The sequence below is a fragment of the Maniola hyperantus genome, chromosome 18 (genome assembly GCF_902806685.2).
Source record: "Maniola hyperantus chromosome 18, iAphHyp1.2, whole genome shotgun sequence".
In the NCBI taxonomy this organism is placed as follows: Eukaryota; Metazoa; Arthropoda; class Insecta; order Lepidoptera; family Nymphalidae; genus Maniola; species Maniola hyperantus.
The window spans coordinates 13,444,950-13,470,530 of record NC_048553.1 but is presented as its reverse complement, the minus strand read 5'-3'; the positions used below and the strand labels follow the sequence as shown (position 1 = coordinate 13,470,530).

Below are 25,581 nucleotides of genomic sequence, written 5' to 3'. Positions count from 1 at the left end.
TATAGATAGTATTAGTTTATATTTATTATATATTATATAATAGTATATTTTTAAAAATACTGTGGGTGTTTGAACATAATTTTTCGATTTCTAGATCCGTTTGTAAAATATGATGTTTTTAACCGACTTCAAAAAAAGGAGGAGGTTCTCAATTCGTCGGAATCTTTTTTTTTTAAAGTGCTAATTTTTATTAGTCAAGTGTGTGACCTCCCACTTATAAGACCACATGCTCACCACTATCTGGAAAGGGTTGAAACAAAAAAAAAACCGGTCAAGTGTGAGTCAGACTCGTGCACCGAGGGGTCTGTACCTACCTACTTATTACAGTCGTGTTTTTTCGACATTTTGCAGGATAAATCAAAATCTATTAGGCATAAAAATAAATAAAAATTTGTGAATGTACAGATACAGAATGTAAAGCCCGTTCATAAGATACCCCACTTGGTATTTTGAAAGTTGAAAATACTAATTATTTGTTCATGAACATATTTTTTTTGTGATGTAACCACAAATTCACGGTTTTCCGATTTTTCCTTTCACTTCTGCTATAAGACCTGCCTACCTGCCAGTTTCATGATTCTAGGTCTACGGGAAGTACCCTATAGTTTTCTTGACAGACTAAGTGATCCTATAAGGGTTTCTTCTTTCCTTTTGAGAAACGGAACCCTAAAAAAAACTACAAAAAAAATGCACTTACATCTCTTTTTGCGAAAATGTTCGCCTTACGCCACTGATATACCACCACAAAAACACAAAGTTCACCACCACGCGAAAACCACTAGCATTGTATTGGGAAAAACTCGTAGAGCCGCTACGAATCTCTCTCGAAAACCACTAGCATTTTATCGGGACAATCTCGTAGAGCCGCTACGAATCTCTATTGGATGTAAACAAACAAGCGATTAACTATCGCGCACAGTCCACGCGTGCGTCGCGTGGCAGCGGTGCCATTGGACTGACGAGACACGAGTTGCGCAGTGGTTGAGACTTGAGTCGTAGAGTAATCGATTCGATTACGTGGTGAAAATGGCGCCAAAGAAAATTAACTCGGAAAATTTATTCAGTGCTACATTTAAGTGATTAGTTACGTTATTATACCTAGGTGTTTCAGTGCTTCTCTTCTTGGTAGGTACTATAACTAGGGTTCCGTACCTCAAAGGAAGGAGCCCTTAATATAGCGTCTGTCTGCAAGAAAACCTATAGGGTACTTCCCGTTGACCTAGAATCATGAAATTTGGCAGGTAGTTAGGTCTTATGGCACAAGTAAAGGAATAAATCCGAAAATCGTGAATTGGTTGTTACATCACAAAAAAATAATTAGTAAGATATAACTACTTATACCAAGTGGGGCATCATAATATGAAAGGGCTTTACCTGCACATTCTATAACAGATTTTTATGCATAATAGTTTTTGATTTATCGTGCAAAATGTCGAAAAAAATACCCGAGTACGGAACCCTCGGTCCGCGAGTCTGACTCGCACTTGGCCGGTTTTTTTAATTGTGTAAGGCTCAATTTACATTGAAAAGGGATCGAAGCGAATTTCTAAAATATTACATACCTAGTATATTGAAGAAAAGGCTAAACGAAAAATTCGAGGAAATTGCCGCGAATTTTCTTTCTCGGTAGAAATTGGTGCTTTAATTGTCGAGCTAGAAGTCAATATGTTTTAGAAATTCGCTTAGATTCCCTTTCAATAGAAATTGAGATTTAAAGAGTTAGGCTCTAGGTTAACGGGACGTACCCTATAGGTTTTCTTGAGACATGACGGACAGACAGACAGACAACAAAGTGATCCTATAAGGGTTCCTTTTGAGGTCCGTTCGGTTCCGGAACCCTAAAAATTCAATAAAAGAACTAGAAATATGTAAAAAATATTTTATTAAAATACTTTTTTTCACAGATAATCTTTAACATAGACTAACATAAACTTCATAAACGCTGATCATTCCTCTCTGTGTTGGGGGCAATACGCAGAGAAACTTTTAGCTTTTATAAAATAACGAAGGTGTGGCATGCGCTGGCTCTTAGTCCATAACTATACAACCGCATGTGAATCACTATACAACGTGTATTAGTAAGAGTGAAGTATAATAACAACTTAAGTATAATTGGTGGCACGTAAAAATAGTTGTGGACAAGGCCACAACACAAGATCTTGGATCGATTAGGTTATAAGTCCCGCAAATTGCTAATGCGCGTGGCCGCGATTTTAGCGACGACAGCACTAGACTGAAGTTTCGAGCTGATGGTATATTTTTATTTCGGCTGACGTCAAAATGACGTCATTTCGATGTTAATGAGAAATGGTTCCAGCGCAATAGCAATTTGCGGGACTTATAAACGCTTTGCAGAATATGTATAACGCGTTTAAACTAACAAAGGGAAATCGTTTCCACCATGTTGTGACGTCTTAGCTAGAAATAATATATTATCTGTAGCATTTTGTAGGACAACAAATTTCAAATCCCTATTTTACCCCCTTAGGGGTTGAATTTTTAAAAATCGTTTCTTAGCTACATCTTAGCTTACATCATAATAGCTATCTGTCACCATTTTCTTTTACATATTAAGATACTAGATGATGCCCGCAACTGCGTCCGTGTGGATTTAGGGTCTTAAAAATCCTCTTTCTCCGAACTCTTCACTTTCCAGGATAAAAAGTAGTCTATGTCCTTTCCCGAGATGCTAGCTATTTCTGCACAAAATTTCGTCAAAATCGGTTGAACAGATGGGCCGTGAATGGCTAGCAGACAGACAGACACACTTTCGCATTCATAATATTATGGATATTTCTAGCTAGGACGTCACAATATAGTGGATACGATTTCGCCTTTCTTAGTTTGAACGCGTTATATCAGCCTTAAGTAATATAACTAATTTAATTAAATGCACATTGGAGAGTTTATTTCTTAGAGTTAACAGATCGCTGCACGGCAGACATGCCGTCGACGAAGCGCGTGCGGAACAGCACGTTGGCGTTGTTGAACATGCCGTCCTTCAGGGACACGATTATAAACTGGGGGCAAACGGTAATTGTTGTATGAGTTGGGGACAAACAGTAATTAATGGGGACAAACAGTAATTATTGTAATGTGAGATGGGACAAACTAAATTTTTGTATTGTGAGTTGAACATACATAAAATGAATGTATTATGAACTGGGGACAAATGGTAATATTGTTGTGTGAGTTGGGGACAAACAAGTTAATGTATCGTGAGTTGAAGACAAACAATTTATTGCATTCTGAGTTAGGAGCGAACATAAATTATTGTATTTAAGTCTTATGTTTCTCTTATGTTTTAGTCAAAGATCTCAGCCTCAGTGTTACCTGCGAGTGTTTGAAGTGTTCCTTCAGCATCTGGCCGATGTTCTGCGTGTGGGACAGGTCCAGCGCAGCATCCACCTCGTCCAGGATGTAGAGTGGAGCAGGCTTGAACAACAGCATGGCCAGCACGAGCGACAGCGCCACTAGCGAGCGCTGGCCCCCGGACAACTCGCCCAGGGAGTCTTTCCAGGTGTTGTTGAAGCCTACTTTTACCTGGGGACAATTTTAACGGTTAGCGAAAAAAATACTTAGTGATGAATGAATGATTTGTTTATTCAATAAAATGCAGGGACAATAGTTGAAACAATGTCTGATGAGCCTTTAGAATGACATTTCGGCTTTGTAGAGCGTTGTCTCTGTCACTCATACCTATGTGACATGTTGTCAGTCTTAACGATATTGACAATGTTCTACAAATCTGCTATCTCCTTCTAAATTTAATCTCTAATTCTGAGGAGATTCCTTCAAGAAATCAAGTGTAGCGGCGGACGATACAGTGACAGAAATGACATCAAATATTCCACGATCTTAAATGTTGTATAAAAGCACGCGTTATTTCGCGGAAATCTATGATCTAGAATGAACCAAAAGCTTAATTCGGTACAATCCGCCGAAACAGATCAAATCGGTATGATACAACATGCAGCATGCGATATGTACCGCCCGCCCTCCCACTGCTAAACATGCAGGAAAAGCCAGCCACCAAGCAAGCAATACGCACCACCACCCAAATCCCAAAACACACTTGACGTACGTTTCGCCCCGACACCCGCTGCATGTTGCACCATACAGATTTGATCTGTTTCGGCGGATTGTATCTAAATTGCGCTCCTTGTTACTTAATCCTCAGCAGGAACTTAAGTCCAGCAATGGATGTCAGAGCCAGAAATGTCATATCTCACCTCTAGTCCATCAAGTACGGTTTGTCCAGGCGGAGGTCTCAGCTCAGCCTGCGCTCCTGGCAACAGAGTGCTGAAGATGGAGCCGAAGTCCTTGGTGACCTGTTCGCACGCCGTGGTCAGAGTCCGCCGCTTCTTCTCGTCCAGCTCTGCCATCACCTGCACCAGCTTGGCGCGATCCTGTTCCACGATCTTCTTTTTGCGCATCACGTCTTGGTACTGAAAAAAGTTACGTGGTACTAAAGTACGCGGCAAAAAATTATCTATATTGGCCTTTAGAATGACATTTCGGCTTTGTGGAGCGTTGTCTCTGTGACACCTATATGACGTTTTGTCGATCTCAATGACAGGGACAACGCTCTACAAATCTGCAATCTCCTTCTAAATATCGATGAACATTAGTTTCTGGCGCGTACTGTACCATGAACACATTTAATTTTTTTTCTTGTGATGTAACCACAAATTCACGGATTTTTTCCCTTAAATAATAAATAATAATAAATAATCTTTTATTTCAGACCATTTCTAGTCCATAATTAAAATTTACAACTATATATATTTACTAAAGTTAGTATGTTAGTAACAATATTTCCTTATAGTTATGTTAGCAATGTTAGTGCTTACTGATTAAATAAAGTGGCCTAACGTGGCAGCTTTAGGCGCCCGGTGGCCACAGCCACCCAATGCTTAATTATTGGGCAGCCTATCCTCTCTTTAATTGCACCCAGAATGCTGTTGGAACTGCTACGAAGACGCTGTAGGAGGGAGGCCATCTTTTTACGGATGATGGCATGAAAGCCATCAGTCCTGGCCTCCGTGAACATTCCACTAGCGCTACAGCCCCTCGGCAGCCCCAGCAGCATTCTGAATGCATTATTGTATTGTACTCTCAGTGAGTTCAGCGCTTTTTTGGAGTATCTGACCCACAGACCGCTCGAGTAGAAGGATTGGCAATACGCTTTGAATAGGGTAATTTTTACTTCTTTAGTACATCGAGCGAATCTACGTGCCAGCATATTACTCCTCACAGAGAGCGCTCTGCGCTCCCTTTCTATGTCCTCATTATCGCTCAACGCCTGGGTCACGATGTGTCCCAGGTATCTAAACGTATCAACAACTTTGAGTTCAGTGCCGTTGAGGCATAGCGGAGGCACATGTTTTGGCTGGTGTTTACCTGCTTTAAAAATTAAGAGTTCGCTCTTTTTCGAGTTATATTGCAAACCATGTGCCTCCGCATATCCCTCACAAATCTTTACCAGTTTTCTGATGGATCCGATTGTGGGGCCCAGCAGCACCATATCATCGGCATAGCTAATATTGTTAAAACAAGTTTCACCAACATAACAACCTACGTGTGTGCTGCTGAGCCTCACAATCAGCTCATTTACGTACAAATTAAATAACAAAGGGGACGTTAATCCCCCTTGCCTCACCCCGCATTCCAAGGTATATTCATCTGACAACGCACCAGCCCATCTCACCTGATTTAACTGATGACCGTACCAGAACTTTAAGAGCGAAATGTACGGCGTTGATACCCCTGCATTGTACAGTTTTTTCCAAAGCAAGTCGTATGACACGAGGTCAAACGCTTTTGATAGGTCCAGAAAACACCCGTAGATAGGTGTCTTCCTGTCAGTATAGTACCTGACAGCATGCTTAAGGCACAGGATGGCACTCTCAGTGGAGAGCCCTGCTCTAAAACCGAACTGTGCATCGTGGAGTTCCACTTGTGCCATCAGCCTTGCATTAAGCACGCTGTCAAGCACCTTCGCAGCTATCGTTGCAAGTGAGATGGGCCTGTAGTTGGCTTTGTCCGATGCATCACCTGTTTTATTTTTAATAATAGGTACAACAATAGTTCTCATTAGGGCCTCTGGTAGGTAAGCATGACTCATACACTTGGTATAAAAGATTGAGAGCACTTGAGGTAAGTATTCGCCCGCATATCTAAAATGTTCTATACTAAGCCCATCGTGACCAGGGCTCTTACCTTTTTGCATTTTTTTAATAGTCTCTATAACATCTGTTGCTGATATGTCCACACTGTCCCCGATCAACATGGGCTCAGTACCTTCTACAGCTAAGGAGGAGGAGCCTAACGCAGACGTTACTTGAAAGTGTTCTTTGAATAGGTTTGCGATAGACTCCTCTCCCTGCATGCCTCCTACACTCACAGGCAAGCTAGGCCTCACGTTTAGCTTATTTGTGTTTTTCCAAAAATACTTAAAATTTTTTGCACTGTGATCAGATGCAAGCAAGTCCATTTTGATTTGCTCTTGCCGATCTTGACACCATTTCAGTTTAGCTTTGAAAAATTTCCTACTTTCTGCCATATCATTATAAAATTTTCCAGACGTTGGTTTGCCCATTAGCACCCAATATTGAAAATTAACTCTAGCCTCCCTGTGAGCGGCGGCTACATGCTTATTCCAGCCAGTAATGTAGCCACCTTTCCTAGGACACTTAAATCTACAAGTTGAAATAGCTGCCTTTGTGAGAATAGCTGTTACATTTCTGTACAGATTATCCAACATACATCTATGCTGTGTATTTTGACAAATAAATTCACAACATTGGGACAATTCAATCGGAAGCTCTAGTTTGGCAAGCTCGGACTGACATATATTATAATATTCGTTAATTTGTTCCTTTTGTCTCTCCCCCCATATAATACCATTAGAAGCTCTGTCACACTTAGTTACCGGTGCAGCAATTTTGGGTGTAAGGCTACTTAAGTTACATTCAATTATAAGAGGGGCGTGGTCAGACCAGTACACATCATTATTTACCCATACATTCTTGACTGTTTTAAGAGCCGATTCTGTTACAATGCAGTGGTCTAACCACCTCCTACATCCATGTGCATCACTGACGAACGTGTAAGTCCCTGACCCTAAGCCCAGAAAGTCTATGTCTACACTAGACCAACTTTGGTCCATACAGAATTTTATTAATTCATTATAGAAGAGCTCGTTGGGGTGTGCATTAAAATCCCCTAGCACGTAGCAGGCCTCAATACCTAAGTTTTCCTCTACCTCAATAATTGATCTTATCACACTAAGACATTCCGTAAAAATAGGCAGGTTCTCATACGCATTTGTAGGCATATATACACTAAATACAAGCACGGATCTGTCACTTACTGATATTTTAATCGCCGCCACCCGCACGTTGTCACACTTTATCACTGACACTGAATGGAACGCACTTTTACGCCACAAAATCGCAACGCCACCGTAGGGCCTGCCGCTGAGTAGGCCTGCCGAGGTATCAACTGCAGACGTACCTGTGCAGCCGAATTCCACATCGATCGAGTTCAGCAACGGAAGATCATGAGGTAGCAGCCATGTCTCCTGAAGAGCCACCACGTCCGCAAGCTGACACAGTTCCCGAATCCCTTCCAGGGATCTTTTTAACGATTTACAGTTAAAGGTTATAAGCCTATTTGTATGTTTGTCACAGTTCATAAAATATAATGTTAACTCGAGACTGAAACCTTCGCTTTTTCACCTTCTTTTGTGCTCTTGCTTTTGTTCACATAAACAAAACGCCTAAAAGATACTCCATCTGGCCAAATATTGTCGTCTAGAAAGATCGACAGCTTATTTTTTGACACAAATAGTTTATAGGCATTATAACTTTTATCCTTTTTCATTTTAATTTTTTCCAGCGTTACACTTTCCTTTGTTTTTGATAATACATAGTCGATGATGTCCTGCTCCGATGTATCCTTATGTACTTTAGAGATAAATAACGGTATTTTTATGTCCGCCGCCTTGAAATTCCCACTAGGTTCCGTGCTGGCCGTCCCCGACTTGCCTATAAAACGGTTTTTAAATCGTCTTCTCTGCACAATTAGCTGTGCTATAAGAACTGCCTACCTGCTAAATTTCACATTCTAGGTCAACGAGAAGTACCTTATAGGTTTCTTGACAGACAGACTAAGGAGGAGGTAAGGAACCCTAAAAAAGCAAATCCCACCCCCCCCCCTCTCTAATTTATCTTTAGCCCGCAACGTAATGGCGCGGCTACTGACGCAATAAGACTGCCGCGCGACCAAGAAACAAATGGTGTTGCTTGTAGAGTAGTCCTTGTCCCACTACCAAATCGTGTGCCGACAGACCGGTGTGCCGGTAGTAGTACTATGTAATTAAATCAGTTCGTGTCCGCAGGCTGAAATGACAATAGCTTAGCCTTAATTAGTGGTTTAAAGTTTAAGGTTACCTGCTCCTCCTCCTTGCCCAGCAGCGTGTGCGCGCGCGCGTTGAGTCCCCGAGCGAGCTTGTCGCGCCGCTCCTTGAGCTGCGCGACGCGCGAGCCCGCCACGTGCGCCTGCTTGCCCGCGAAGTCGTAGGCGCCGCCCGCCAGCCCGAAGTATTGTCGCTCGGAGGCGATCCACGGGTTCTCCGACTCTAGGCTCTTTATCTGTGACAAACACATTAATAAATAAGTCCCGCAAATTGCTATTGCGCTGGAACCATGTCTCATTGACATCGAAATGACGTCATTTTGACGTCAGCCGAATTAAAAATTTACCATCAGCTCGAAACTTCAGTCTAGTTCGGACGTCACTAAAATGGCGGCCACTCGCATTAGCAATTTGCGGGACTTATACTGTTACCGTGCTTCACTCTCTTGACTGTTATTGTTACAGTAGTTCTGAGAACCCTTTTTTTTCCAGATTTAAGTTAACACTTGACTCCAATCTCACCTGGTGGTAAGTGATGATCAGTCTAAGGTGGAAGCGGGCTAACCTGGAAGGGGTATGGCAGTTTTTATTAAACCCATGCCCCTTTGGTTTCTACACGGCATCGTACCGGAACGCAAAATCACTTTGGGGGACGGCTTTGCCGGTAGGGTGGTAACTAGCCACGGCCGAATCATACCCTCTTCTCACAGTCGGTGGCTTCAGTCTGCAGCTCTTTGATCTTGTAGTCCAACTCCTTGATCTTCAGCTCCAGCTCGTCGTTCTGCTTGCCCAGCTGCTCCTTCTTCTGCATCAGCCGCGCTATGTCGGTGTTGCGAGACGCTATATCCGTCTTCTGCTTCTTGATTTTTGTATGAAGCTCTTTCACTATGTCCTGGGGAATATTTGCAAAATTTGATGCGATACTGAAGTGGCAATGGGCAGGACCAATAGCTCGAAAAACCGATAGACGTTGGGGTCCCAAGGATCTCCAGGATTCAAGTTTTGTTAAATGTCAAAATCAGTTCAGTAGTTTAGCCGCTACAGTTAACCTTACATACATAGACTTTCAAAATCTTAACCCTTCCTTTTGGCTTTGCCGTAGTCGGGTGAAAATAGTCTTTTTTCCCAGTCCGAGTCGGTCCTCCTAACAGGGCAATTATTGCAAGGCTAGTTAGATTGTGGCAAGGGATATTTAGATTGTGGTAGAGTTAATAGTTGTAATAATAATTCGTGCAGCACTTTTCGAGGTACAACTCATTATGATTTACCTATTTTATTATTTACAGTACGTGGCAGAAAATAATATACATCAACCTTTAGGAGATGGCGGATTTATAAAGCATTGTCTCTGTCGTTGAAACCGACAAAACGTCATATAGATATGAGTGACAGAGACAACGCTCTACAAAGTCGAAATGTTATTCTTTGACCGTCCGTTGTGCAAGATCCTTTTTTTCATGTTCATGCAAACTGTGGAACCAACTCCCATGGGCGGTGTTCCCACTAGATTACAACCTGGGGTTATTCAAGGGGCGACCCAACAAAGGCCGGCAACGCATCAGCGGCTCCTCTGGTGCTGCAAATGTTCATGGGCGGCGATAATCACTTAACATCAGGAGACCTGCCTGCTCGTTTGCTCGCTATCTCTATTAAAAAAAATCTAAAGGCCGATGTATTTTTGTTTCGTACTGTACTCGATTACTTGAAACTTCTTCATCATCATCATCATCATCATCATCATCAGCCTGTGGACATCCACTGTTGGACATAGGCCTTCCCTAAAGAACGCCACCACACCCGGTCCTCAGCCTTCCTCATCCAGCCACTTCCCGCCAGCCTCTTTATATCGTCGGTCCATCGTGCTGGAGGGCGTCCCACACTACGCTTGCTAAACGCGGTCTCCACTCAAGGAGTTTCCGGCTCCAACGGCCATCGCCTCTACGACAGGCATGACCTGCCCACTGCCACTTCAGCTTGCTAATAGTTTGGGCTATGTCAGTGACCTTGGTTCTCCTGCGTACTTGTACCTGTGTTCTTGGTACTTGTAACTTACAGAAGCTTTATTATGGTCCTCTTTAGCCGCCTGCAGAGCAGCCTGCAGCTCCACGGCGCTGAACACCGTGTCCTGTAGCTGCTTCTCGCTGGACGCTACTGCCTTTTGCAATTCTTCCACTTCTAACCTCAGGGTCTCGAACTCTTGTTCGCGTTGCTTCCACGACTTGCTGTGGTGCTCTGCATTTTTTTTCGCCTTTTTCAAAGCTTCTTCTGCCTTTTTGAACTCTCTGTATATTAGTAGAGCAAGATTTTATTATAGCAATCACTATCCAATATTACAAATACGAAAGTGTCTGTTTGCTAGCTTTTCACGGCTCATCCGTTTGACCGATTTTGACCAAATTTGGTCATTGGGTGGGGGTGGTTGGATAGCATGCCTCCCGGAAAAGGACACAGGCTACTTTTGTACGGGAAAATGAAAGAGTTCCAACGGGATTTAAAAAAATCTACACCGTAGTATAAGCCCCACAAATTGCTAATTCGCGTGGCCGCCATTTTAGTGACGTCATCACTAGACTGAAGTTTCGAGCTGATGGTAGGATATTTTTATTTCGGTTGACGTCAAAATTACGTAATTTCGATGTTAATGAGACATGGTTCTAGCGCAATAGCAATTTGCGGGACTTATATCACGAGAAATCAAAAAAATCCACGATTTAGGACTTCGAAAAATCGAAACCTAAGCGGTCAAAGTTGAGGGTGACAAAGTGGTCATACCTCTCTCGATGGCCCTTGATGTCCTTGACCTTGGCCTCCAGCTCCCTCGCCCTGGCAGCCGTCTCCGCCTGCGTGTGCTGGTCGCGCTCCACGTCGGCCGCCAGCTGCGCGACGCGCTGGTTGAGCGCCTCCACCTCTTGCAGCAGTCGCGCGTGCGGCGTGCTCGCCACGCGCTCGCGGGCCACGCGCAGCGCGTGACTGCTCATCTCTATTCTGTGAATATCAAGTTTTAGACGTGCTTTGCTAGATATAGGTCTCTTGTAGGGTCTCGCGCCGCCGCCATCCAGTGGCTCCTGTAAATCGTTTGATGTCGTCCGTCCACCTAGTAATGGGGTCTAACGCTGCAGTTTCCGGTGCGCGTCTCTAGCACCTTGGGACCCCAACGTCTATCGGTTTTTCGAACTATATATCCTACCACTTCAGCTTCGCAACCCCCTGAGCTATGTCGGTTACTCTGGTTCTACAATCTCCTCATTTCTGATTTGATCACATAGAGAAACTCCAACGTAGTAGACTATGGCACACTACACACACACACACTACAGCCTTCCCCATTCTAAGGTCAGTAAGCTCAGATAAAGTAAGCCGGCGATGGTGATGGTGATAATGATGGTGGTTTATACATACTTCTGCTGCAGTGCAGTGTATTTGTCAGCGGAGTGTTGCATAGTGTTCAGCTCGGTGGTGCACTGGGCTAACTGCGCCTCAGCTTGCCGCAGCTCGTTCTCCAGCTGCCGCAACTCCGCTAACTGCACGAGCACTGAGCCACCCTGCAATTATTGCACACTTTGCTCCAACAAAAGTAAATAATAGTACATAAGCACAGTTTACGACCGTTAACTGTGGTTAACTTCTAACAAAACGTCGAGTCTTCGACGTCAGTGCCAGGCGTCAAATGTTAGTACATTTGACGCAGGTAGAAAGTAGCCCTATTTTTCTTTGATTTTACGTCACCATAGCCTAATATTTGACGCAGGTAGAAAGTAGCCCTATTTTTCTTTGATTTTACGTCACCATAGCCTAATATTTGACGCAGGTAGAAAGTAGCCCTATTTTTCTTTGATTTTACGTCACCATAGCCTAATATTTGACGCAGGTAGAAAGTAGCCCTATTTTTCTTTGATTTTACGTCATCATAGCCTAATATTTGACGCAGGTAGAAAGTAGCCCTATTTTTCTTTGATTTTACGTCACCATAGCCTAATATTTGACGCAGGTAGAAAGTAGCCCTATTTTTCTTTGATTTTACGTCACCATAGCCTAATATTTGACGCAGGTAGAAAGTAGCCCTATTTTTCTTTGATTTTACGTCACCATAGCCTAATATTTGACGCAGGTAGAAAGTAGCCCTATTTTTCTTTGATTTTACGTCACCATAGCCTAATATTTGACGCAGGTAGAAAGTAGCCCTATTTTTCTTTGATTTTACGTCACCATAGCCTAATATTTGACGCAGGTAGAAAGTAGCCCTATTTTTCTTTGATTTTACGTCACCATAGCCTAATATTTGACGCAGGTAGAAAGTAGCCCTATTTTTGTTTGATCTCACGTCATTTTTATAAAACAAGATATAGTGAGCGACATGTCGAGATGGTCCCCCGCGCTCGCCCGCACCGACTAAGCGCGGGGGCTGTGCGGGTGTGCGGGGCGTTGCCTCTCCGATTGGCATCTCCATCTGTCACGTACTATAGAAGATAGGAGAACTCAGACAGATACAGCACCTGTTTCCTGGCTCCGCCCGACAGTACTCCGGAGGGGTCGAACACATCGCCGTCCAGCGTGACGCAGCGACATCGCACCGAGGGGTGGTACGTCACTTGCTTGGCCGTGTTGAGGTCGCTGCAGATGAGGGTGCTGCCGAAGATGTACTTCATGGCGGGCAGCAGGTGGTTGTCGAAGGAGATCAGGTCTAGAGCCAGCTGCACTTTGTCCGCACCACCGGCCTGAACGAGTGAAACAATAGTACAGTAAGCGGCAGAAATAATATACATAGACTTTTTTTTTTTTTTAGGTTTTTAGAAATCTTGTGGGAACTCAATTTTCCGGAATAAAAAGTCCTTCCCTATATCTAGATAGATATTATGTTCTTCCCCGGGATGCAAGCTATCCCTGTACCAAATTTCGCCAAAATCGGTTAAACGGTTGAGCCGTAAAAAGCTAACAGACAGACACATACAGACACACTTTCGCATTTATAATATTAGTATGGATGTAAAACTTATGGCAAGTAAAATGTATCTATTTATAACCGACTTTCAAAAAGGAGGTGGTTCTCAATTCAGCCCGTTTTTTTATGTTACATCGATTTTTTCGAAGTTTCTGCACCGATTTGCAAAATTTTTGAAGATGTTTCCATGTTCCATAAAAATTCTGAATCCTAACTACTCAATCCTGATGCTGCAGGGTTACTGCCCGCTTAAGTTATCAAGATTCAGGAAGTGCTCATAGTGAATTAATGGTGTAGGTACCAAACAACGACTTCGTGCTTGGACTCCAAGTCCCAACTCCGCAGCCCTGATGATGTAGGGTACAGGACTCCTAAACTATAGTGATTCAGGAACTGCAGATGATACAATATTATTTTTGGTGCCAAGCATAGACTACACCATTGAACTTCGGATCCCAACTCCTCAATCCTGATACTGCAAGGTACTGAACTCCTAAGCCGAGGTGATTCGGGAATTTCGATGATGAATTGATATTTTAGTACAGTGGTTCGAAGCTAATAACCTGCTTCTCAACGGGAAAAAGACAAAGTGTATTAAATTCACTTTACCAAATGTTAAGCAGGTGAAAACCACTGTGCAACTTAATAATGAGGAATTAGATTTAGTGGATACCGCTATTTTTCTTGGAATAACGTTAGATGCAAAACTTCAATGGGGCTCTCATATAAATAACTTATCGAACAGACTTAGTTCTGCCGCATATGCGGTAAAAAAGATTCGCCAGTTGACAGACATAGAAACTGCGAGACTAGTATATTTTAGTTACTTTCACAGCATTATGTCATATGGTATATTATTATGGGGTAATGCTGCTGATATTAATTCTATTTTTGTGCTGCAGAAAAGGGCTGTTCGAGCCATATACAGTATGGGGCCACGAGAGTCGCTGAGAACTAAATTTAGGGAAGTTAAAATTATGACAGTGCATAATCAATATATTTTTGAAAATTTACTGTACGTACATAAAAACATAAATAATTTAAAAAAAAAAAGTGACTGTCATAATATAAATACTAGAAATAAAAATAAACTTGTAATTCCCGCCTCTAGGCTCAGTAAAGTTAGCAATTCATTTGCTCGTAATTCCATACGTTTCTATAATAAGCTTCCAGAAGACATATTGGAGATGTCTCTCAACAAGTTCAAAGTTTTCATAAAACGTAAACTAATTGAAAAATCCTATTACAATGTAAAGGATTATTTAAATGATAAGCAAGCTTGGGAATGAGTTGCTTAACGACTTTGTGATAGTTCTAATAAGTTTCAATAATTTTGTAAAGTGGTGATAATAAAAAGAATACCCGGCTGAGTTTGTTGTGGGCTCTTCTCAGACCTGGGCGCGTTTGGAACCCTCGTAGCTTTAGTTTTAAGTTTGCGTTATAATTATCACCACTATATTATCTTACAAATCTAACACTATACCAGACAATCAATAAGAGTAATTTATTACCTATTTTGAATAAATCATTTGACTTTTGACTTTTGACTTTTAGCTATCAAGCAACGGCTTCATGATTACATTCCAAGTCCGAACTCCTCAAACCTGATGATGCAGGGTACAGCACTCCTAAACCATAGAGATTCACGAACTGTTCCCGGTGAAATAACATTGTAAATGCTGAGCATAGAATTTGTTATTAACTCCAAGTCCCAACTCTTCAATCCTGATGCTGGCAGGTACTGAACTCCTAAGCCGTATGGATTTGGAAAGATTTGCTAGTGAATTAATATTTTAGGTACCAAGCAATGATTAATAAGCTTAAAATAAAAAATAAAAAACCGACTTCCAAAACCACTACAAGGTAAAAAATAACTTTTGTTTCTACACGTGTATGTATGTGTCGGGATACTGCCTTCGTGAAGATGATGATGATTGATGATTAACCTAATAAGTCAGGATTACAACCTTTAGATTAATCGAGCGATCGTGGGTGCACTAACAATATTCTCGCACACTACGAGAGACAACACTAAATACCCTCAACAATAACTATAGCAACCCTCACTAATTATGAGTCATGATAACGACGTCTCTTTTGACTAGACAACACTAACTAGGTCCCTACCTACACCGGCTCCTCCATCCCCATACTAGTCACTTCTGTGTCCACCACTACGTTGTATAGCTGTGACAAAGACACGGGGTTTACTCACGATGTTCTGCGCGGCCTGCACCTTGGAGCGCGGTATGACATAGCCGGAGATCTTGTTGAGCGGTATGATGGTGGTGCGCGTCTGCAGTTTGCCGCGCTGCAGCAACAGCTTACTGGTCACTTCTGTGTCCACCACTACGTTGTATAGCTGTGACAAAGACACGGGGTTTACTCACGATGTTCTGCGCGGCCTGCACCTTGGAGCGCGGTATGACATAGCCGGAGATCTTGTTGAGCGGTATGATGGTGGTGCGCGTCTGCAGTTTGCCGCGCTGCAGCAACAGCTTACTGGTCACTTCTGTGTCCACCACTACGTTGTATAGCTGTGACAAAGACACGGGGTTTACTCACGATGTTCTGCGCGGCCTGCACCTTGGAGCGCGGTATGACATAGCCGGAGATCTTGTTGAGCGGTATGATGGTGGTGCGCGTCTGCAGTTTGCCGCGCTGCAGCAACAGCTTACTGGTCACTTCTGTGTCCACCACTACGTTGTATAGCTGTGACAAAGACACGGGGTTTACTCACGATGTTCTGCGCGGCCTGCACCTTGGAGCGCGGTATGACATAGCCGGAGATCTTGTTGAGCGGTATGATGGTGGTGCGCGTCTGCAGTTTGCCGCGCTGCAGCAACCGCTTACTGGTCACTTCTGTGTCCACCACTACGTTGTATAGCTGTGACAAAGACACGGGGTTTACTCACGATGTTCTGCGCGGCCTGCACCTTGGAGCGCGGTATGACATAGCCGGAGATCTTGTTGAGCGGTATGATGGTGGTGCGCGTCTGCAGTTTGCCGCGCTGCAGCAACAGCTTACTGGTCACTTCTGTGTCCACCACTACGTTGTATAGCTGTGACAAAGACACGGGGTTTACTCACGATGTTCTGCGCGGCCTGCACCTTGGAGCGCGGTATGACATAGCCGGAGATCTTGTTGAGCGGTATGATGGTGGTGCGCGTCTGCAGTTTGCCGCGCTGCAGCAACAGCTTACTGGTCACTTCTGTGTCCACCACTACGTTGTATAGCTGTGACAAAGACACGGGGTTTACTCACGATGTTCTGTATAGACGACATCTGGTTATTGTTTCAAGAACACGACATTGTACTCACTCTGCCGCCCGCCACTTCCTCCAGCGCGGTGCAGTACGTGGAGTCCGGCACGTCGATCAGTCGACACACAGTACCTAACGACAAAACATTATATGTAGTACTAGCTTGTGCGCGCGACTTCGTCCGCGTAGGGTACTCGAATTTCGAACCCCTATTTTACCCCCTTGTGCCAGCTGCTTCCTCCACCATTGACAGAATCTACAGATCAGACAATGCCATTCATGGTGCTAATTTGGTTGTGCACAATTTCTTAACTAAATTTGACATGTCAAGAAGTAATATTAGTACTTTTATTGTTTAACTAGCTTATGCTCGCGACTTCGTCCGCGTGGACCACACAAATTTCAAACCCCAGTTTCAGCCCCTTAGGGGTTGAATTTTCAAAAATTCTTTCTTAGCGGATGCCTACGTCATAGTAGCTATCTGCATGCCAAATTGCAGCCCAATCCGTCCAGTAGTTTGAGCTGTGCGTTGATAGATCAGTCAGTCAGTCAGTCACCTTTTCCTTTTATATATTAAGAAGATACACTGACTTGGAAATAAAACCCAAACATAGCCCAAACATAACAAGTAGGTAGGTAAAGGAAAACTTCTGAAAACCGACAATTCTATCCTCAGTTTTTATTTAGGGAAGCCCACGGGAAATTAAAAAACCAAAATCCACGCGTACGAAGTCGCGGGCATCAGCTAGTGGTTACATAAGTTAAATTCTTACCAAAAACTCTGCTCTTATCGAAGTTGTGTTCGGGTGGCGTGTAGTGGAAGTTGCACCGCTGTAGTCTAGCCGCTAAGCTATCCGCCTTGTCCCTCTTGCCTCGCAGGCCGGCCTGCAGCGAGCGAGCCGTGTCCTTGAGCTCTCTACTGCGGTCCTCGCTGAAGCTCATGTTCGATAACTGCGCCTGTGGAAATTATACACAAATAGTCAATACTAAATTATACAGAAACAGTCAATATTAAATTATACACAAATAGCCAATACTAAATTATACAGAAATAGTCAATACTAAATTATACACAAATAGTCAATACTAAATTATACAGAAATAGTCGATACTAAATTATACATAAATAGTCAATACTTAATCATACAGAAATAGTTGTTACTTAATTATACACAAATAGTCAATACGAAATTATACAGAAATAGTCCATACTAAATCATACACTAATAGTCAATACTTAATTATACACAAATAGTCTTGTCGATGCTGAGTCGGTCTCTCATACTGCGCGCTGCTGGTCTAGAACTCTTTCTGTAGAGCTTTCGAGTCTTTCTTCTGCGTGCTTCTTCTTATTGTCTATCAGACTCAGAAGGGCTAGAACCTAAAGCAGTAAAACCTGTTAAAAAAGTCTGTCTGTTATAATACCTGTGCTTGGTCGACTTCTGCCTGATGCTTGTTGATGCTGATTCGGTTTCTGTCATACTGCACGCTGCTGGTCTAGAACTCTTTCTGTAGAGCTTTGAGTCTTTCTTCTGCGTGCTTTTTCTTATTTTCTATCAGACTCAAAAGCGCTTGAACCCAGAGCCGTAAAGAATATTAAAAAGTCTGTCTGTTACCTGCGCTTGGTCGACTTCTGCCTGATGCTTGTCGATGCTGAGTCGGTCTCTCTCATACTGCGCGCTGCTGCTCTTGAACTCTTTCTGCAGAGCTTTGAGTCTTTCTTCTGCGTGCTTTTTCTTATTTTCTATCAGACTCAAAAGCGCTCGAACCCAGAGCCGTAAAGAATATTAAAAAGTCTGTCTGTTACCTGCGCTTGGTCGACTTCTGCCCGATGCTTGTCGATGCTGAGTCGGTCTCTCTCATACTGCGCGCTGCTGCTCTTGAACTCTTTCTGCAGAGCTTCGAGTCTTTCTTCTGCGTGCTTTTTCTTATTTTCTATCAGACTCAAAAGCGCTCGAACCCAGAGCCGTAAAGAATATTAAAAAGTCTGTCTGTTACCTGCGCTTGGTCGACTTCTGCCTGATGCTTGTCGATGCTGAGTCGGTCTCTCTCATACTGCGCGCTGCTGCTCTTGAACTCTTTCTGCAGAGCTTTGAGTCTTTCTTCCGCGTGCTTCTTCTCCATCATACTCTGGGAGATTCGCGTTGACGCTTCCGAAGCTTCTTGCTTGGCCGCTGTTGAGGACAAATCAGTATCAGTATCAAAATTTAAAACTGTCAAACTGCCTCTGTCCTTTTCATATTACATTAGTAAGAAGAGTATGCGAATACTCCAAAATAAGGTTGTGCTCAGAATCAGTACCATTATCACATAAGTTCGCACGCTCATAATGGTCCAACTAAAGCACAAGCTCTACGCATAGGTGGAGGAGAAAAGGGAATTTATTATAGTCATGAGTTACAAAAATAAAATGTTTTACCCATGAGCTGATCCTGCAAGGATTCGGAGGCACCTTCCAATCCTGAGCTGACGGCGAGGAACTTCTGCTGCGCCTCCGCCAGGGCCGCCTCACTCTCGTCGCTGGCCGAGCGAAGCTTCTCGAATGTTGACGACACCTGATTAAGAGTTAAAAGCCTTAGTAATCATCATGATCAAACCATCGCCAGCTCACTACAGAGCACGGGTCTCCTCTCAGAGAGAGAAGGATTTTGGCCATAGTCTACCAATGCTGGCCATGTGCGGATTGGTAGACTTCACACACCTTTGAGAACATTATGGAGAACTCTTAGGCATGTAGGTTTCCTCCTGATGTTTTACTTCAGCGTTAAAGCAAGTGATATTTTATTACTTAAAACGCACATAGCTCTGAAAAGTAAGAGGTGCGTGCCCAGAATCGAACCCCCGACCGCCGATTAGAAGGCGGACGTCCTAACCACTAGGCTATCGCAGCTTTTTTATTAGTAACTAGCTGATACCCGCGACTTCGTCCACGTGGAATTAGGTTTTTTTCAATCCCGTTGGAACTCCTTGATTTTCCGGGATAACAAGTAGCCTATGTCACTCTCAGGTCTTTATCAATACCCATGCAAAAAATCACGTCATTCCGTTGCACCGTTGATTGAAGGACAAACCAACAAACAAACACACTTTCGCATTTATAATAAGGGTACTGATAATAAGCCTTTATCAAGACAATATGATCAAATGACAAGTCAACAACAAAAAGAACAACAGGAAACAAAAGGGATATACACACCTGGTCCAGCACTTGCTTCTTGTCGGCCAGCGCGGTGTTGTCGTCGCCCAGTGCTCGCTCCAGCAGCCGCGCCTTCTTCTCCTGCGTCGCCAGCGCGTCTCTGGCGGCCTTGTGAGCCGCCGCCAAGCTCGCTTCGCTCTTCTCGCTGCTCTGTAGCTCTAGTTCCAGCTGTTTGAGCACGCTACCGCTTTCCTAAACCAATTACGCCCGAAATCAATAAATAGTCTTTCTCTAACTAGTCGATAAAGTACTTATCGTGATATCAGACCAAATATATAAAAGGAAAATGTGAAAGGTGAAGGAACGCATAGCTCAAACTTCTAGACGGATCGGGCTGAAATTCGGCATGCAGATAGCTATTATGACGTAGGCATCGGCTAAGAAAGTTTTTTTTTTTTTTTTTTAATAAAGAATATTAGCCATTTTAAATGACTAATATTCCCCTTTCCTCTCCAATTAAGCGTCAAGCTTGTGCTAGGAGTAGGTACGACAATAGTGCAACGGGCGGGGTTTGAACCGTCGACCTTTCGGTTTTCAGTCCACTCCTATACCGGTTGAGCTATTGAGGCTCTAAATTCAACATCTAAGGGGGTGAAATAGGGGTTTGAAATTTGTGCAGTCCACGCGGACGAATTCGCGAGCATAAGCTAGTAAAAGTATAACTGAACTACAAAATGACATACCTCATCAATTTTCTTATTGATCTCAATGACTTGTTTGTCCAACTCCTTAGCTTCTTTCTCGTTGCTCTTGATAGTCTCCTTCTTGGATTTGATCTGGTCTTGCACTTCTATCACTTTGTTCGCGGCTTCCTTTGTGCTCTCCTCGGCTGACACATACCTAGCAAAAAGATTGTTTTTTTTCAGCTTTCGCCAGTCGCTGATGCGTCTTATCAGAAGTGCTTCGAGTTTTCCAAATGTTTGTCTAATCTATTCTTGAACTGCTGCGCGATTGCGGGAGAATGACAGCTACAATGTCACGATCGCAATCACTTCTGATTGGTTGACGCTCGCTCACTATTGGCTACAATGCATTGTTACAACAAGAATCGCACAAATTCAGTCAATCAGAACAATTGGGATTGTAATAATGATTGATGCAGGTTTTAGACAATCAATCGCCCTACTGTTTAACAGAACTTGACATAATCACATCCTTAAGCAATTTATTAAAAAAAATCCTCAAAGAGTTCCCACGGGATTTTTTAAAACCTAAATCCACGCGGACGAAGTCGAGGGCATCAACTAGCTTAAAATAATAATAAATACTTCCTTACTTCCAAGCCACATAGAGTCTGGAGAGATTTTCCAATTCCCGGACAACCTTCTGGTATTCCTGGAACTGCGCTCGCTCGTCTTGCAACTTCTGCAGCTTGGGAGCTATGTCTTCTTTTATTATCTGCAATGTATTAATATCTTTCAGCTCTGTGGAGATATGCCTTTACCTAGGACACGCCACGGACGCCGACCTCCTTGGCACAGTGGTGAGTGCCGTGGTCTTATCAGGTTGAGATTCCGGGTCCGATTCCCGGCAGGGAAAATTGGAATTTTATAATTTCTCAATTTCCTCTTGTCTGGTCTGGTGGGAGGCTACGGCCGTGGCTAGTTACCACCCTACCGGTAACCCCGTACCGCCAAGCGATTTAGCGTTCCAGTACGATGCTGTGTAGAAACCAAACCTTCAGACTTAAACCCATATCGGGTTTAAGTCTGAAGCTGCAACATGCCCCAAAATACATAATATTATCTACTTTGAATACATTTTATTTATTTTATTTATTAGGTTAACTTACGGCTACTTACACTAATACATTTTAAAAAAAAACTTAATTCTGAAAATATAACTTACTAAATGTAGTCGCCATTTATAAGTTAACACAACATTTACAAAATATGTGACAAAATAAAAATACATTACATCAATAAGATTACAGATAAGACTCAAGAGTTCCAATATACAAAGATCTTTTCCCGAAACCTATACAAAGAGTCAGAATTAATGTCAATGACAGAGCTGTGGTGGTTAAGAGTTTTACACAATCTTGAGACAGGAGAATTGGCGCCAAGGACAGTTCTACGCAACGGAGGACAAAGTACGTACATCATTAAGTTCTAGCAGCTTGGCATCTTTCTTCTCAATAGTTTTCTGTGCAGCTTGCTTCTTAGACTCATACATTCTTGTGCCAGCTGCTTCCTCCACCATTGACAGAATCTACAGATCAGACAATGCCATTCATGGTGCTAATTTGGTTGAGCACAATTTCTTAACTAAATTTGACATGTCAAGAAGTAATATTAGTACTTTTATTGTTTAACTAGCTGATTCCTGCGACTTCGTCCGCGTGGATTTACGTTTTTTAAAATCCCGCGGGAACTCTTTGATTTTTCGGGATTGTTGTCGTTGCTTGGTACCTACAATATGAATTCACTATGAACACTTCCTGAATCTTGATAACCCAGGCGGGCAGTAACCCTGCAGCATCAGGATTAAGGAGTTTGAATCCAGAATTTTTTATGTGACCACGACGTAAACTTTTTTTGTGGATTTAAAAAAAAAAATTGCAAATCGGTCCAGAAACCTCGAAAAAATCGATGTAGAAAAAAGAACCACCTCCTTTTTGACAGTCGGTTAAAAACCGATGACCTTGAAATATTTACGGAACAATCTTTAAAATATCCCCTTTCTAACAAAAAAAGAATGAATGAAATCGGACTACGCGTTAATGAATTACAACTCAGTATACATTTTAACTTTCGTCCCCTCTCCTACGGGAACCATGCTGAATTTCGGGATAAAAAGTATCCTATATTCTTCCTCATAGTATGACCTCAAATCGTACCAAGTTTCATTGGAATCCATTCAGTAGTTTCAGCGTGATGCGCGGCCGTGATACAGACAGACAGACAGACAGACAAAAATGAAAAAAATTACAGTTTTGGGTTCAGTATCGATTATAGAGTGCCCTCGAAAAAAAATTTTCAAAATATCTTCAATGTACAGAATTTGACCTGTTACAGTTTTATTATAAGTATATTGATGATTGACTAGCTTGTGCTCGCGACTTCGTCCGCGTGGACTACACAAATTTCAAACCCCAGTTTCACCCCCTTAGGGGTTGAATTTTCAAAAATCCTTTCTTAGCGGATGCCTACATCGTAATAGCTCTCTGCATGCAAAATTTCAGCCCGATCCGTCCAGTAGTTTGAGCTGTGCGTTGATAGATCAGTCAGTCAGTCACCTTTTCCTTTTATATATTTAGATCCTTAATCTAGACAGACAAATTCTCCACAGGCATCAGGATAAACAGATCAGTAGTTTTAAACGCCGCAACAGACATAACAATAAAATTAAATAAAAATCTGTTTTAGAATATACAGGGCTTTACTTTTTTCATATATACCAAATTTGGTATAGTCATCTTACTTTTAAAATTAAAAATACTAATTATTTGTTCACCAACACATTTTTTTGTGTGAAGTTACCACAAATCCAGTTTTCAGATGTATTCCTTTACTTGTCCTATAAGACCTATCTGCCTGCCCATAATTCTAGGTCAACGGGAAGTACCCTATAGACTTTCTTGACAGATATGACAAATGTACAGACAAACAGACAGGCAACAAAGTGATCCTATAAGGGTTCCTTTTTCCTTTTGAAGTAAGGGAACCCTAAAAATACCTCTGGGGGCTTCATGTTGAGCACTTTGGTGATGCGGCCCTGCATGATGAGGAAGTGGGGGTTGTTGACGTTGAGCTGCACGGAGCAGAACAGGTCACTGACGCGTTTGTTCTGCACATTGATGCCATTGATCAGGTACTTGTTCTTGCCACCCATCACTACCTGCAAACCACACTAAAACTCTAAACTCAATTCAAAGTGATCGACATAGTCTTATTTCACAGGTGTTCATGTATGTATTATTCTTTTCACACCACTCCCTCTAGAATGCCTCCTCTCACTCACCATGGCCTCACAGATTATTGAAAACTAGGGAGTTTTCAATAATTTAAGAGGCTATGGTGAGTGAGTAACTTACTCCAAAACTATCTCCGAAACGTTGTGCTGTGGTGTTACTTATTGAAATTAATTATACATTTAATTTGAAATAAAAATGGCATGAGACAAAAATAGCAGAAGTAATTTAACTCCAGAAACTATTAATGCTCAAAGTGCAATAAACTATTTGCTCCCAGAAACTTCTAAAGACAGATACATAGGTCTGTACCTATTTAAGCATACAAAGATTTTGATTTTATTGTCTTGCAGAGTGTGAAAAGTAGAGTATTGAACTTGGGGGTAATACTGTCTTAGTCTTGGGAGACCCTAAGCCCTGCCCACAACTTGTACAAAACATACACATACACACATACACATACAAAATTTTGCTTTTATAATATTAAAGTGTGATAATAGTAAAACACCACAACTTTTCATATCTAACTGTTATTTTAACTTTTACTATTCCTAGATTTTGTTGGTAAGTAGGTATATACTAACGAACATGTTATTGAGCTCTCACCTGTCTGGTAACAGTGATCTCATCATGGTTTTCATAACCGATGGGGCAATGGGCTTTGTCCCTGTTGTCAAACGTTATGCTCACTGTCGCCTTCGTAATGCCAGCCTGGCCGTGCTTGTATATCAGTTCTTGAAGACTTCCCGCCCTTACCTGAAACACAGTACTTAAGTATTAATATAGGTAAAGCTGACAGGTATTTTCATACTAAATACTAGCTGCCCTGGCGAACTTCGTTCCGCCTAACAGTTGATTCAATTTTTTTTAATTTTTCTCTCTTAAATGGTTCTTAAACCATCCTCGTACTTCAAGGAATATTATAAAAAAAGAATTAGCGAAATCGGTTCAGCGGTTCTCGAGATTTGCGATGAGCAACACATTTAGTGATTCAATTTTATATTATAGATTACTGTGATTACTACTAATGTTTAAGAACTCATTCTTCACATAGCTAGCTTTCACAGCTTCAACACGTAGGTAGGTAACTACGTACTAGATTAGAATTTAGGCTGTTTAAAATATTTACGAGCGAGACAGAAAACCAAGCTACAAAGGAAAGTTTTACTTCTTTAGTAGGTACAAAGATTTGGCGGGAAATTGTATGTATATTTTTTCTTTCTACAAATAAGTAATTTACAACTTACATTAGAAAGGTTAGTGATTCCGAGCACAAAGCATATCGAATCCAGGATATTAGACTTCCCTGTACCATTTAAGCCAGTGATCGCGTTAAATTCCGGGTCGAAACCAGTTACTTCCACACGATTACCGTAGGATTTAAACCCGTCCAGCACAATAGACTTAATGTACATCTTGCTCGCGACAAATACATTAATTAGTACTTTAAATTGTAGTCATTCAAAGTGATAAACAAAGTTAAATTCATGAAACAGAAAAGCGCGGACCGTTGCAATTTGCAAAGATTTTTGAGATTTTTGTTTTGATTCAAGTTTGAAGTTTAGTTTTGACAGTTGGTCATAGAGTAAAGTAATACACTTTGGTATCTTTTTTTTGTCGGTGGTTGGCACTTGGCAATCTGTCCCCATAAATGTGGTGTTGCTAAGTAAATAAATCTGAAATTTACTGTTTTTTTAATACTAGAGCCATTCCATATATTTTACTATATAACATCACGATAATAATATGTCCTGATAATAGATATGGCATTTAAATGTGTCTGCATCTTAAAGCTATATTGAGCACTAGGTAAATATAGTGTTTGAGCAGGTAAACCTGATAAGATGC

General features: G+C 42.1%; 2 protein-coding genes and 1 long non-coding RNA gene across 5 annotated transcripts in view; 1 reads left to right on the top strand and 2 right to left on the bottom strand.

Annotated features, from left to right (window-relative positions):
- LOC117990391 (uncharacterized) overlaps positions 1 to 970 on the bottom strand; it is a 37,595-nt gene extending 36,625 nt beyond the window's left edge. For 2 of the 3 annotated variants that reach the window (XR_011237822.1, XM_034977825.2), the window contains exon 1: positions 698 to 969. The gene's annotated coding sequence lies outside the window, so the exon portion shown is untranslated. Of the gene's footprint in view, positions 1 to 697 lie in introns of all 3 variants that reach the window. The other variant, XM_069504702.1, reaches the window with a different exon arrangement.
- A 17-nt stretch (positions 971 to 987) lies between these two features.
- On the top strand, positions 988 to 4,401 carry LOC138403564 (uncharacterized). Its single transcript, XR_011237824.1, has 3 exons — positions 988 to 1,125; positions 3,309 to 3,561; positions 4,262 to 4,401. It is a non-coding gene; the product is annotated as an uncharacterized lncRNA (long non-coding RNA).
- On the bottom strand, positions 1,866 to 25,269 carry LOC117990393 (structural maintenance of chromosomes protein 2-like). Its single transcript, XM_034977826.2, has 21 exons — positions 24,981 to 25,269; positions 24,340 to 24,489; positions 23,499 to 23,660; positions 21,921 to 22,031; positions 21,097 to 21,218; positions 20,504 to 20,660; positions 19,821 to 20,012; positions 19,044 to 19,179; positions 18,623 to 18,798; positions 17,398 to 17,581; positions 16,683 to 16,756; positions 16,451 to 16,597; positions 12,915 to 13,136; positions 11,821 to 11,963; positions 11,194 to 11,406; positions 10,475 to 10,703; positions 9,119 to 9,313; positions 8,457 to 8,657; positions 4,233 to 4,448; positions 3,334 to 3,543; positions 1,866 to 3,020 (listed from the first exon to the last, which is right to left on the bottom strand). Exons 1-21 carry the CDS (start codon positions 25,146 to 25,148, stop codon positions 2,907 to 2,909), a joined length of 3,522 nt encoding a protein of 1,173 aa, XP_034833717.1. The 5' UTR covers positions 25,149 to 25,269; the 3' UTR covers positions 1,866 to 2,906.
- Between the last annotated feature and the right edge of the window lie 312 nt (positions 25,270 to 25,581).

Excerpts from the sequence above, each read along its gene's own strand:
- LOC117990393 (XM_034977826.2), bottom strand. The coding sequence starts at position 25,148 with ATGTACATTAAGTCTATTGTGCTGGACGGGTTTAAATCCTACGGTAAT. Across the intron at positions 23,661-24,339 it reads AGATCACTGTTACCAGACAG|GTAGTGATGGGTGGCAAGAA; the intron begins GTGAGAGCTCAA and ends TGTGGTTTGCAG. Across the intron at positions 13,137-16,450 it reads TGCAGGCCGCGCAGAACATC|GCCGGTGGTGCGGACAAAGT; the intron begins GTGAGTAAACCC and ends TCACTCGTTCAG.